The sequence below is a fragment of the Dermacentor albipictus genome, chromosome 1 (assembly GCF_038994185.2).
Source record: "Dermacentor albipictus isolate Rhodes 1998 colony chromosome 1, USDA_Dalb.pri_finalv2, whole genome shotgun sequence".
Lineage (NCBI taxonomy): Eukaryota > Metazoa > Arthropoda > Arachnida > Ixodida > Ixodidae > Dermacentor > Dermacentor albipictus.
In genome coordinates this window covers 503,852,160-503,865,852 of record NC_091821.1, presented here as the reverse complement: position 1 = coordinate 503,865,852, position 13,693 = coordinate 503,852,160, and the positions used below count along the sequence as shown (strand labels likewise).

The 13,693-nt window shown below is 44.4% G+C and overlaps 1 protein-coding gene across 1 annotated transcript in view; it reads right to left on the bottom strand.

Moving 5' to 3' along the window:
- The window catches only part of TppII (Tripeptidyl-peptidase II), a 263,290-nt gene that overhangs the window by 231,150 nt on the left and 18,447 nt on the right, over positions 1-13,693 (bottom strand). Inside the window, exon 3 of the mRNA XM_065443152.1 lies at positions 1,891-1,986. Coding sequence (XP_065299224.1) covers positions 1,891-1,986 — 96 coding nt within the window. The remainder of the gene's footprint in view (positions 1-1,890; positions 1,987-13,693) is intronic.

Below are 13,693 nucleotides of genomic sequence, written 5' to 3'. Positions count from 1 at the left end.
GCTAATCATCTTATTGCCAATTAGAAGCGATTAGTTTCCACGAGTCTCCAAAAAACAGAAAAAAAAAGGAAACTCATGCACAGCGGCATCCTTCCTATACACACCCCTGCGAGCACTAAATGAGCGAGAAACAGGCGATAGCCCTTTGAGCGATTAATAACGAGATAGCCATCAGTTTTGCGAGCGCAAGAAGCCAAAACCGCCCGTGGGACAAAATCCAAACCGTCACCCAGCAGCGTGCGCACCAATGCGCGAGCAGTAGTATATTGACGTGCCGGAGCAAACTAGCTCCAAAACAAACCATGCAATGAAAACTGAGAGAGGGAGGGGTGAAAAAAAACATCCCCGTATTCCCACATAGTGGCAGCACATGCCAGGAAAAAAAAAGTTACGAAATTGGCGCACTTTTTAAATGTACAGACGGCACCATAAATATACGGCATTGACCATTTTGGACTTCTTCGCAGCGCCATATGTTTACGTCACTGACCTTCAAAGGGTTAAAATAAAACAGACTGTAGAAGCAAACGCAACTTGTGCTAGTTTCCTCGTGCGTCTGCTGAAAAAATCGCCCACTTGTCGAGTGCATCAGAGAGAGAAGTGGTTCTTGTGGGAAAGGAGGAAAGGCTGGCACTATCTTCTGCAACCCATGCGGGAGCACGGCTCAGCGCCAGCAGGGTGGGGGGGATGGGATTAAAAGAAAGAGAGGGTAGGAGGGAGAAAGGTAGAGGGTCATTCCAGCAGCATCAGAGCAGATGACAAGTGGTATAGCTGTCTCCCCCTTGCTCATCAACAAAGCCATTGTCACAACAGCAAGCTTAACTTTTTTTTTTATTCAGAAGCCTGGTCTATCAAGCACCAGGGAAACTGGGGCTAGTGACACAATTCCTGTTTACCTAGGGGATATACCACCTGACAGAGCCATGCCCAAACTTGGCACAAAAGTTTTGCGTCAAAGAACATGGCAGCACCCATCAAAGCAGCGGCTCTCACCATGTACTACATTCAACCTCATTCGCTAATAGCATTCTTCACTATGCACCACATGCGATTCTGATCACAGTGGCTCTTTTGTAAAGCCCTGCTATCACCCATAAACATTAAAAAAGCTCACTTCCTTAGCAAACTGTGCTGTACCAAGCAGATTTGATGAACACCAAAATAAAGTGCCAGCGAGACAGTACAGCAGCACTACATTGCATGTCCATCAGAGAGAAATGCGCGAATTATGAATCGGGCAGGACCATATATACAGTTTCTCACCATATAGTGATAAACTCTATAGACGAGCCTTTGCTTTCTTCTATGATGATGATGATAGCATGCTGTTGGTTATCATTTCAGTTTTGCTAGCTGCGAAGCATCGACGAAATGAGGGCTTCGCTCTTATGCATGCTTTGGCACAGAATGGAGCAAAGGCCAGCTCTAGGCGCAGTTTGACGCAACAGGCGCAGCTGTTTCATCACTGGTTTACTTTAAGAGCAGTCACCAAACATTTAAAGTGCAGAATTTTTGGATGTCTTCAACTATGTGGATTTTGCTAATGCACTGTGACCTACACTGTAGAATCAATGCATAACTGTAACAGAATCCCGAACGCTGTACTGTGCTTTTGAAAATTTCTCAGGCACACACAATTTCGCAAACATCACAGCAATGAACAGAGCTTCAGGATGTTACATTTATCTTTGCATTCAACGGTGAGGCAATTTGTTTTTTTTTTCTTAAAAATTGCAATTCAGCTTGGCCAGCCCTGTTGGTGCTGCTGGCTCCCAACATTTCACCAGCAAGCAGAGAATGTCAGCAAATGTTTCCGTTGCTCTCCACAGTGCCCCAGTGTCAGTAAACAACTAGCAAAAGAAGCTCCACAGAAGAAAGCGAGGTCCGCACCTGAACCCGCTCCTTGAGGCACTTTGGGTAGAGCTCGTAGGCAAACTTGAGCCCCACATGAAACTTCCCACTGGGGTTGCTCCACGTCTCGGGAATCTGCATCGCACCGTATGTAAAAGGCCCCGTGAGACTTTGACATCGAATTGCACTGACATTGACACACACACAAGCGAAATAAAATGGCAGCCCTGGATCTTCAAATAGTTCAGTTCACAGTTTTCTAAGTTCAAAGTATTACAGGGGATCAGCAGAAGGATTGGACAGGTCCAATGCTACACTCAAGATCAAAGCAGCAAATCTATAAAAGGTGGAAGGGCAATGCACCTACATTGGTATCATATGAAGAACATTTATGCCTTCACTATTAAGGCCTAACTTGCTATGTATTATGAAGCAAAATAGACACTTCACCGTTCCTGAAATAGTATTTTTTCAACAATTCCTGTGTAGTCTCACTTTGTCTGCTATGGCAAAATGAAACATGTGAACATTTGAGAAATTTATGCAAGAAATTCTGCCGTCTGCAGTATCATTTCTTCATGCAACAGGTGCGCTAAATCAAATTAGAGAGGTAAATTACCACATCTGCATAAATGCTCATTCGCATTTGTATGGCAGAAAAATGTTAATACTTGGCAAAGAATCTGAAAACCAAACTCCACCTCACTAAACATACTGTAACATTGACATTGATTATGTCAGGTTGGTGTCACAACTTTACAACATTTTTGTGTATTTTAGCTGTATTTAAGCAGTAACAGTTACCAAAAGTTACCTGCTTATGTCTTTTCTGCTTCCTTTTTGCTGTTCCAACTACTTACCTAGTGCGAAACACACACTGATAAACTCTGCGAAATCATGAGGATCTCGTGATGGAATTTCAAATTCTTTTTACCTTTTGCGACCTTTGTGCTTTACCAAGTTTTATCTCCTGGAAAGACCAGCCTATTCCTGAAGTACACTCTGTCAGTCCAGCTCAATTTTCTTTTTTTAGTGTTCAGGAAATTAAGTTTTAAAGTTCATTTTGTAAAGCTGTTCTGGCTTTGCTTTTACCTCTGCATCACAGACAGATTCCTAGCAGAATATAATTCCTCTTTCTGGTGCAGAATAGGTCAAGCAGCAATATTTGACACTTCTGAACAGAACACAGTTTCATATCCAAGAAAATGATGCAAATGTAAGGCACAAGTACAGCCAACACTTTAGATGCAAGGCATCTTTATACACAAGGCCTGCTTATCAGTGAAGCTATGAACACCCAGCTCGATGGTGGTGCCCACCGGTGGAAACACAGAATATTGCCGTGTACGCATCATTTCACTTTCGGCCTGCGACTTCGTTCAGCAAAGTTGTGTTATCGCTCCCACACAAGACACAGCTGCTGTACTTCCACATCAGTAATCACTATAACTCTGATAGTAAAGTGGGCCCATTATGATAAGATCACACACATGGCATGAACTCTGTTATACCATGGGGAGAAAAGGTGACTTTACATTATGACATGACAAACTTCGGATTATTGCCAAAGTTTTGTGCTGGGATGAAGATAGCAATGATGTGGTTCCTGTCGGCTCTGAAGTAAATGTTGTGGAAAAAAAACAAGGGAAAAAAAAACAGAAAGGCAAGGTACCCAAACTACAGCGCCACCAGCATTAGAGGTATCCTTTATAAATTGAAATGTGTGAAGTATTCTGAACAAATCACATTTGCTTGAATTTTTTTTTTACTGGATCTTGAACCTGACTTCGTAGCAATCACAGAAACCTGGCTAACAAGTGAAATTCCCGATCAGAAAATAGGTACCCAAAGCTATGCAATAATATGGGAAGACCAGTCCACACATAGTGGCAGCATGACTATTTCTTTTTAAAAATAAGCAAAAGGATAGCTTCCAAATACTTCCAGACATTGAAGGCATCATCATCATCATCATCATCATCATCATCATCATCATCATCCTAGTTACGCCCACTGCAGGGCAAAGGCCTCTCCCATACTTCTCCAACTACCCCGGTCATGTACTAATTGTGGCCATGTTGTCCCTGCAAACGTCTTAATGTCATCCGCCCACCTAACTTTCTGCCGCCCCCTGCTACGCTTCCCTTCCCTTGGAATCCAGTTCGTAACCCTTAGTGACCATCGGTTATCTTCCCTCCTCATTACATGTCCGGCACATGCCCATTTCTTTTTCTTGATTTCAACTAAGATGTCGTTTACCCGCGTTTGTTGCCTCACCCAAACTGCTCTTTTCTTATCCCTTAACGTTACACCCATCATTCTTCTTTCCATAGCTCGTTGCGTCGTCCTCAATTTCAGCAGAACCCTTTTCGTAAGCCTCCAGGTTTCTGCCCCGTAGGTGAGCACTGGTAAGACACAGCTATTATACACTTTTCTCTTGAGGGATAATGGCAACCTGCTGTTCATGATTTGAGAATGCCTGCCAAACGCACCCCAACCCATTCTTATTCTTCTGGCTATTTCAGTCTCATGATCCGGATCCGTGGTCACTACCTGCCCTAAGTAGATGTATTCCCTTACCGCTTCCAGTGCTTCGCTACCTATCTTAAGCTGCTGTTCTCTTCCGAGACTGTTAAACAATACTTTAGTTTTCTGCAGATTAATTTTCAGACCCACCCTTCTGCTTTGCCTCTCCAGGTCAGTGAGCATGCATTGCAATTGGTCTCCTGAGTTACTAAGCAAGGCAATATCATCAGCGAATCTCAAGTTGCTGAGGTATTCTCCATCAACTTTTATGCCCAATTCTTCCCACTCCAGGCCTCTGAATACCTCCTGTAAACATGCTGTGAATAGCATTGGGGATATCGTATCTCCCTGCCTGACGCCTTTCTTTATAGGGATTTTATTGCTTTTTTTTGTGGAGGACTACGGTGGCTGTGGAGCCGCTATAGATATCTTCCAGTATTTTTACATATGGCTCATCTACACCCCGATTCCGTAATGCCTCCATGACTGCTGAGGTTTCGACTGAATCAAACGCTTTCTCGTAATCAATGAAAGCTATATATAAAGGTTGGTTATATTCTCCACATTTCTCTATCACTTGATTGATAGTGTGAATATGGTCTATTGTTGAGTAGCCTTTACGGAATCCTGCCTGGTCCTTGGTTGACAGAAGTCTAAGGTGTTCCTGATTCTATTTGCGATTACCTTAGTAAATACTTTGTAGGCAACGGACAGTAAGCTGATCGGTCTATAATTTTTCAAGTCTTTGGTGTCCCCTTTCTTATGAATTAGGATTATGTTAGCGTTCTTCCAAGATTCCGGTACGCTCGAGGTTATGAGGCATTGCGTATACAGGGTGGCCAGTTTCTCTAGAACAATCTGACCACCATCCTTTAGCAAATCTGCTGTTACCTGATCCTCCCCAGCTGCCTTCCCCCTTTGCATAGCTCCTAAGGCTTTCTTTACTTCTTCTGGCGTTACCTGTGGGATTTCGAATTCCTCTAGGCTATTCTCTCTTCCACTATCGTAATGGGTACCACTGGTACTGTATAAATCTCTATAGAACTCCTCAGCCACTTGAACTATCTCATCCATATTAGTAACGATATTGCCGGCTTTGTCTCTTAACACACACATCTGATTCTTGCCTATTCCTAGTTTCTTCTTCACTGTTTTTAGGCTTCCTCCGCTCCTGAGAGCCTGTTCAATTCTATCCATATTATAGTTCCTGATGTCCGCTGTCTTACGCTTGTTGATTAACTTAGAAAGTTCTGCCAGTTCTATTCTAGCTGTAGGGTTAGACGCTTTCATACATTGGCGTTTCTTGATCAGATCTTTCGTCTCTTGCGATAGCTTACTCGTTTCCTGTCTAACGGCGCTACCACTGACTTCTATTGCGCACTCCTGAATGATGCCCATGAGATTGTCGTTCATTGCTTCAACACTAAGGTCCTCTTCCTGAGTTAAAGCCGAATACCTGTTCTGTAGCTTGATCCGGAATTCCTCTAGTTTCCCTCTTACCGCTAACTCATTGATTGGCTTCTTGTGCACCAGTTTCTTCCGTTCCCTCCTCAAGTCTAGGCTAATTCGAGTTCTTACCATCCTATGGTCACTGCAGCGTACCTTGCCGAGCACGTCTACATCTTGTATGATGCCAGGGTTCGCACAGAGTATGAAGTCGATTTCATTTCTAGTCTCACCATTCGGGCTCCTCCACGTCCACTTTCGGCTAACCCGCTTGCGGAAAAAGGTATTCATTATCCGCATATTATTCTGTTCTGCAAACTCTACTAATAATTCTCCTCTGCTATTCCTAGATCCTATGCCATATTCCCCCACTGACTTGTCTCCAGCCTGCTTCTTGCCTACCCTGGCATTGAAGTCGCCCATCAGTATAGTGTATTTTGTTTTGACTTTACCCATCGCCGATTCTACATCTTCATGAAAGCTTTCGACTTCCTGGTCATCATGACTGCATGTAGGGGCATAGACTTGTACCACCTTCAATTTGTACCTCTTATTAAGTTTCACAACAAGACCTGCCACCCTCTCGTTAATGCTATAGAATTCCTGTATGTTACCAGCTATTTCCTTATTAATCAGGAATCCGACTCCTAGTTCTCGTCTCTCCGCTAAGCCCCGGTAACATAGTACTTCATGCCCGCTTTTTAGCACTGTATATGCTTCTTTTGTCCTCCTAACCTCACTGAGCCCTATTATATCCCATTTACTACCCTCTAATTCCTCCAGTAACACTGCTAGACTCGCCTCACTAGATAGCGTTCTAACGTTAAACGTTGCCAGGTTCAGATTCCAATGGCGGCCTGTCCGGAGCCAGGTATTCTTAGCACCCTCTGCAGCGTCACAGATCTGACCGCCGCCGTGGTCAGTTGCATCGCGGCTGCTGGGGACTGAGGGCCGGGGTTTGATTGTTGTATTCATATAGGAGGTTGTGGCCAAGTACTGCACCAGGGTGGCCAATCCTGCTCTGGTGAGAGAGTGCGTTACCGGTTCTGGTCACCGGGATCAGGCCGCACTCCAGGCCTGTTTTTGCAATTTTCTCAACACACGGTTCTTTTTTTTTGTATTTTCCGGTGGAGAATTGTACGGCACCGGGATTTGAATCATGGTCCTCTTGCACTGGAGACGGATACTCTACCGTCCCCGCAGGAGTTATATTAAAAATTAAATTATGGGGTTTTACGTGACAAAAACACTTTCTGATTATGCACGCCGTAGTGGAGGACTCCGAAAATTTCGACCACCTGGGGTTCTTTAACGTGCACCTAATTCTAAGTACACGGGTGTTTTCGCATTTCGCCCCCATCGAAATGCGGCCGCCGTGGCCGGGGTCCGTTCCCGCGACCTCGTGCTCAGCAGTCTAACACCATAACCACTGAGCAACCACGGCGGGTCCCGCAGGAGTTGTACGCCTCATTTAACCTACAGTGGTGCCCTATTTGATCAGTCAAAGTGGACGAATTTGAGCTCGGTTATACCGTCTGGATGGCACTCGGCTGGAGAACCTGGTATTTATGACCTGCACATGTGTGGCCACACATAATTGAGGATATATTATTTTTTTTTTAGGAGGGTTTCCGTACAGTAATAAAATGAAGGAAAAGACATTAAAATAAAAGAAAAAAAGAAAAAAAGGAACATAACATGTGATTTGAACTCGTGACCCTTCAATGCTGCCCGGAAAGGTAGCTCAGTCGGTTGGTTCGTCAAGCCACCGGTTACTTTCAAGCGCCATAGCTCCTGCTCCGAGCCCCATACTTATGTGGAAAGGGACTGATGTTGTCCGCGACAGTCGATTTTTGTTGATTCTGAATGGTTGGAAGGCATAATTTCTTGGAAAAATGGCCGCCAGAGGAGCAGCGTGAACTCGAGCGGCTTTAGAGACTAGGAAAGCTGCCTTAAAATATTTTGACTTAGCGGAAAGCTTCGTTAACAAACTATAACACGGCAATCAGCAGTCGAATACGACGAGAGAAATTATTGAGACGTGGAAAATTCCCTTGAAATAAATCTGGTTTGCGAGACAAATGCTTGTATGTATTGCACCTCTTAAAGGATGAGGGGGGGGGGGAATATGCGCTCACCGAGAAGGCGTCGACAGCACGAGACCACCACCGGGCTCCTGAAAGAGATGTGGAGAACTTCGCGGCCGGAACGAAGCCTCCCCTCTCCGCCGGCCAAGAGTGGAAAACACGCTTTCCGATCGCTCAAGGTTGCGAGGCAATAGTATACCTCTAGCGTCTAGGAAAAGCTTAAACAGGTGCGAGGGCGGCACGCATAGCGTGGGAAGCTAGCCGCCAGAATAGCTATCTCAAGTACTGCTGCTGGCGAGGGCAAAATACCTTCGTGTAATTATAATAACCCTAATAGGACTTCTTTCAAAGAAAAAAAAGAAAAAGGGAAACGGCTCAGAAGGTTATACATAGTAAGGCATAGTAACATTTTTTTGCAAACTGCCGATGAGGCCACGCACCATCACTGTGCTTAACACAGCCCCTCGGCTACCAGTGACGTCATTATTCACTTTGTAACTATATGCAGCGCCGTGTGTCAAATACCAGGCTAATTCTTCTTGGTGATTAAACATGCCAGAAACTGATTTGAATTCTATGCATTTCAACTCTACTGATGCTCAAATAATCTGTGAGGTAATGCTCAATTTCAACTTACCTCAAATAGTGACTCAGGCTACGTAAGTAGATGAATTAACATCCCGCATTCTTGATTTAATTTTTCTTAGTGCTCATTTCCAACACGAGAGAACTAAAATGGTAATTTAACTTATGCCGGGCATCTCAGACCACCAGCTGATCTTGTGCACCGTACCTCAGCATGACACGAAATTTTGTCGGCAAACATTGCTCTCATATCATGACTTCTGCCGAAAACGATACTAAATAATCAACTGTCTTTCTTTCGAATATGATTCTCCCTTAGCACTTTAAAATAATTTATCCACTGATATCCAAATGCTACAGTGTACACTTACAGACATCATGACTTCCTGCATGAAAAAATGTGTACCAATTAGAAGGGAAAGAAAGACAATAAGATTAAACCTGTCAATAACACATGACGCAATACATGCAAAGAAAAAAGTAAAGCAGTTAAGAAAAAAGCTAACCATGAAACCAGCAATTGTAACTAGAAATGAACTCACAGCAGCTGTTACATCATATGAGGCATAGACTAACGGATGCTGAACCCAACTACTTTGCAAAGATTCTCCCCACATTTTTTTTTTAAATGCCCCAAACAAATTTTGTAAGTAGTACATGAATTCCAAGAAAGGTGACAAGCACACATGTCCCTCTAAATAATACTTTTGTAAAGTCCTTCAACGATTACTTCCAATCAGTCTTTAGCATAGATGATGGAAACCCACCATTCCTTGAACTGCCCAACCACACACAAAAGCCACTATTATATAAAAAAAACTAATAAGAAAATTAGAGCTAACACTCGGAGATTGTCCCATTGATCACTGGATTAAAAATTACTGGAGTTACTGCTTACAATTTGTACAAATATGTGACAGCGCATGTAGATTGACACCAGTCACATTAGGCACCCCACTGGGTTGCATTTTATCCCCTATTTTGTTCGCAATATTTGTTAACAATCTGCCCTTCTTCACTAATGTAAAACTCAGGCTTTTTGCAGATGACTGCATTACTTGTCAAGAAATTAATACCTTTGAAGACCATGTAATCTTTAATAATGTGTTAGAATCTATGCGCAGGTGGTGTAAAGACTGGCAAATTTCTTTCGATGTTGTAAATGTGTTTCCTTGGCATGAAATCACAAAAGTTGCAGGTCTAACTTTTCTTACACTATTTGCAACTGTCCCTTGACCAAGATAATTATGCACAAATATTTGAGCGTAACAATTTTCAACATCTGAGGTGGGAGACATGTAAATAATTTTAATTGTACAGCCCTAAAACAACTGTTTTACGACTGAAAATGACTTAAACGACTGAAAAGTCGTCTTCGGCTCGCACCACCAGGTACCAAGCTAAGAGCTTTACAACACTCATCCCATCTGCACTAGAACGTGCCAGCCCTGTCTGGTTTCCTTTTACCCAACAACAGGTGATCAAAATGGAAGCAGTACAAAGATAAGCAGTAAGGTGGATTTTCAATAAGTATGCATTTACAGACCTACTATCACATCTACTCAATCACACCAGCATTCTTACACTACAAAACTGAACTGAAATAGCATGACTAAAACTGACGATCCAGCTACTGCATGGCATAATAAAAATAAACACCTCCAAATTTTGTATTTTACTCATATGCAAGACCAACATGTGACAAGCAGTGCTGTATGAATAGCAAAATTTTGGCTGCGAAGGAAATTCAAATATTAAAGTTTGAGTGCTAATGGAATATTTTCCAAATACTTCCAAGTTAAATTACCGAAAAAGTGTGCTGCAAGACATGGCCGTTAAAGCAACTTTATTGTACAACTAATGTACTCCCACATAGTTGTGCCTAGAAAAAAAGAACAGTCCAGTACAGCTGTTCACCAGAATGGATGGCTACAAGTTGAATCGTTGAACGTTATCATGGAGGAAAGCGAGCTGCTCAACATGTCCCGGAAGCAGACATGCTTGCCTTCTACTAACAACTGCACCAGACACTGAGAACAGGTGCTCGCTATCGCTAGACAAGCTTGTGTCTGGTATGGCCAGGTATCGCCTTGCAAGATGAGCCAGCAAAGGGTAAGCTCTTGCACCTTACTCCTGTCACCAGCAACATGGATCTTCCTTTTGGTGCAGAGCCACATCATGTAAGTGCCTTTATGTAAGCCACATCATGTGTGTATGTAAGCCACACCATGAGCCACATCATGTAAGTGCTTGTTGTGGTATTCAGTAGTTGTTTTAGATAACCTATATGGTGCTAAGCACGTGTCTTATCACGTCAGCTGACGCATGCACCTGTATATATGCTCATCACAGACTAATAAATGAGGAGTGTTGTTCGAGATACGGCTGAGCGATTCACTTCGCGGTTCTCCGGCGCCCGCGGCATAGTCGGGCAGGGCACGACGGCGGACACAACAGTTGGCAACGAGGGTTGAAGTGATCAAAAGCGGAAGAAATGAGCCTACATCAGCCACCAGAGTTCCTGCCAACGCCCGGGAAGCCCGCCATTCCTTGGACGCAATGGCACCGCCCTTTCAAGAATTATCTCCTGGCATCGGGGAGCGACGCCCACCCACCTGCGCATCGTAAAGCTTTGCTACTGTACTGTTTGGGCACTGAAGGCCAACGCTTGTACTATGCATTGTCGGAGAAGAAACCGTCGACACCGCATGCAGAGGAAAAGGATAAAGGTGGCACGAGCGATGAGTACGATGCAGCAGTGGCTATGTTGGACGCTTACTTGACTTCTAAAACAGACGTCGTCATGGAGTGGCATAGGTTCGGACAGCGCATCAAACTACCTGGGAAGACCACAGCAGCGTTCGTCACGGCGTTGTACAAGCTGGCATTGAGTTGCGACTTTGGTGAGCAAGTTGACGATTTCATTCGTGACCAATTTATAGCGAAGACGAGAAACCATGTTCTTCGGGAACGCCTACTTCTAGAAGGCACTTCGCTCACTCTTGAATGTGCACTGGCTATTGCGAACAATTATGAAGAAGCTACAAAATACTCGCTTGAGCTGCAGTCATCTACTGCGAGCATTCAAAAGTGGAAAAACGTCAGATTCCCTGCCGTACAGAATTGCGATTACCGCTACCGCAGCAGCACAAGTCTTGCTTTCATTGCGGGTCTTCGCAGCATCTTGCAGATTACAAGAAATGCAAGGTGCAGAATAAGATTTGCAGCAAATGAGGACATTTTCAACGTGTCTGTAAGAACGGCACGCCAAACGAGCAGGCCCTCGCAGGCCAAGAAGTCGACACCTGCAGTACATCCGCAGACCTCAACGTCTTGCTTCTCGCACGGCCAAGCAAAGTAGGAATATACATCCAAGTCCTCATGCAAGATGTACCCATACGTTTCCTCATAGATAGGGGCTCTGCTGTCTCGATTCTGTCCATCGTCACGTATTCAAGGTTGAAATGCCTTTTCATGCAGCCGACATCAGCTTCACCTTACGATTTTTCTAGGCGCAGGATAAGCACAGATGGGTGTTTGACAGCGCCAGTTGTCTCCCAGGGTCGACACGCCGACATACTTTTCTACGTCGTCAACGACGCCACTGACATCCTCGGCATCGACGCCATCGAAGCACTGCTGCTGCATATCAACGGTATGTCATTGCAATGCACCCACATTACCCAAGCGCCACAAGGCCTTGATCCGGAACTTTTTTGTCAGTTTTCGCACTTGTTTCAGGGTAAGTTAGGTCTGGCAAAGAATTTTATTAATAAGGTCAATATAAGAGAAGGAATCACACCTGTCACTGCTTGCATGCCATTTTCGGTGCGAGATGCCATATGTGAAGAGCTGCCGCGCCTTGAGCATGACGACGTCATCATATGCGTATCGCCAATTGTAGTAGTTGCAAAGAAAAACGGTAAAATAACAATTTGTCTCGATCTACGCGAACCAAACAGAGCGATTGTTGTTGACGAATTTCCACTGCCGCACACGGAAGAACTATTTCACAAACTTCACGGTGCAAGGTCTTTTTCCAAGATTGATTTAGCAGCCGCCTACCACCAAGTTTTGCTGAGTCCTGAAAGCAGAGGATTGACTACCTTCATCACCGATAGTAGATTATACAGATTCAAACGCATCTGCTTCGGCCTTGCATCTGCACCGTCTGCCTTTCAGAAAATGATGGTCACTATTTTGCAGAACTGCAAAAACACTGTGCTATATCGATGATGTCCTTGTATATGGAAGCACACGTGAGGAACACTTCGAGAATGTGAAACAAGTGTTGCACTCGATTGCAAAGTTTGGATTGAAGCTGAATGACAAATGCATTTTCAATGTACAAGAAATAGACTTTCTTGGTCACAGGATCAGTCACAAGGGGATACGCCCTTTATAAAAGCAACATTGATGCCACTGAGGCTGCACTGGCACCAACAGATATTGGCACTTTGCGCTCATTCTTGGGCACGGTGGGCTATTACGCCAAGTTTGTGCCTGACTATGCGGTGCTTGTCGAGCCTCTTCGCGAGTTGCTACGTAAGAATACCCCATTCACTTGGAATGATGCGAGACAAGTTTGTTTCGAGCAGCTGAAAAGTTCCTTGGCAACAAGATGTTAACAGCTATTTGATCCTGCGGGTGACGTTATTGTCACTACAGATGCCTCGTCCACTGGTTTGGGAGCAGTGTTGCAGCAGATGAGAAATTATGAACTTGTAACGATTGCTTTTGCTTCTCGCAGGCTTGCCACTCAGGAACAGAAGTACTCCATTGGGGAACTGGAGGCCCTTGCTTGTTTGTGGGCATGCGAACATTGGAGAGTATACCTTTGGGGTTGCCCATTCACACTGCGCACCGACCACCAGGCTCTGGTCACACTCCCGAGTACAAAAGGAGTAGGTCGACGTCCGTTCCGGATTGCAAGATGGCACGCCAGGCTGATGGCATACAACTTTACTATTGAATTCCATAAGGGTGACAGGAAAACTGTTGCTGATGCTCTTTCAAGGATGCCCCTCCCAGGTCATGTGGAGAAGGAAGAGAGAGAGGAGAGCGTTTGTGTTCTCTCAACTTGCGTTAGTCATGTGGAGTTTGTCGTTCAAACTATGCAGGACCCTCTGCTTCAACAGGTCATAAAGTGGGCGACGTCGGGATGGCCTGCAGTGAAGATGTTGCCTCCCGGAGCAATT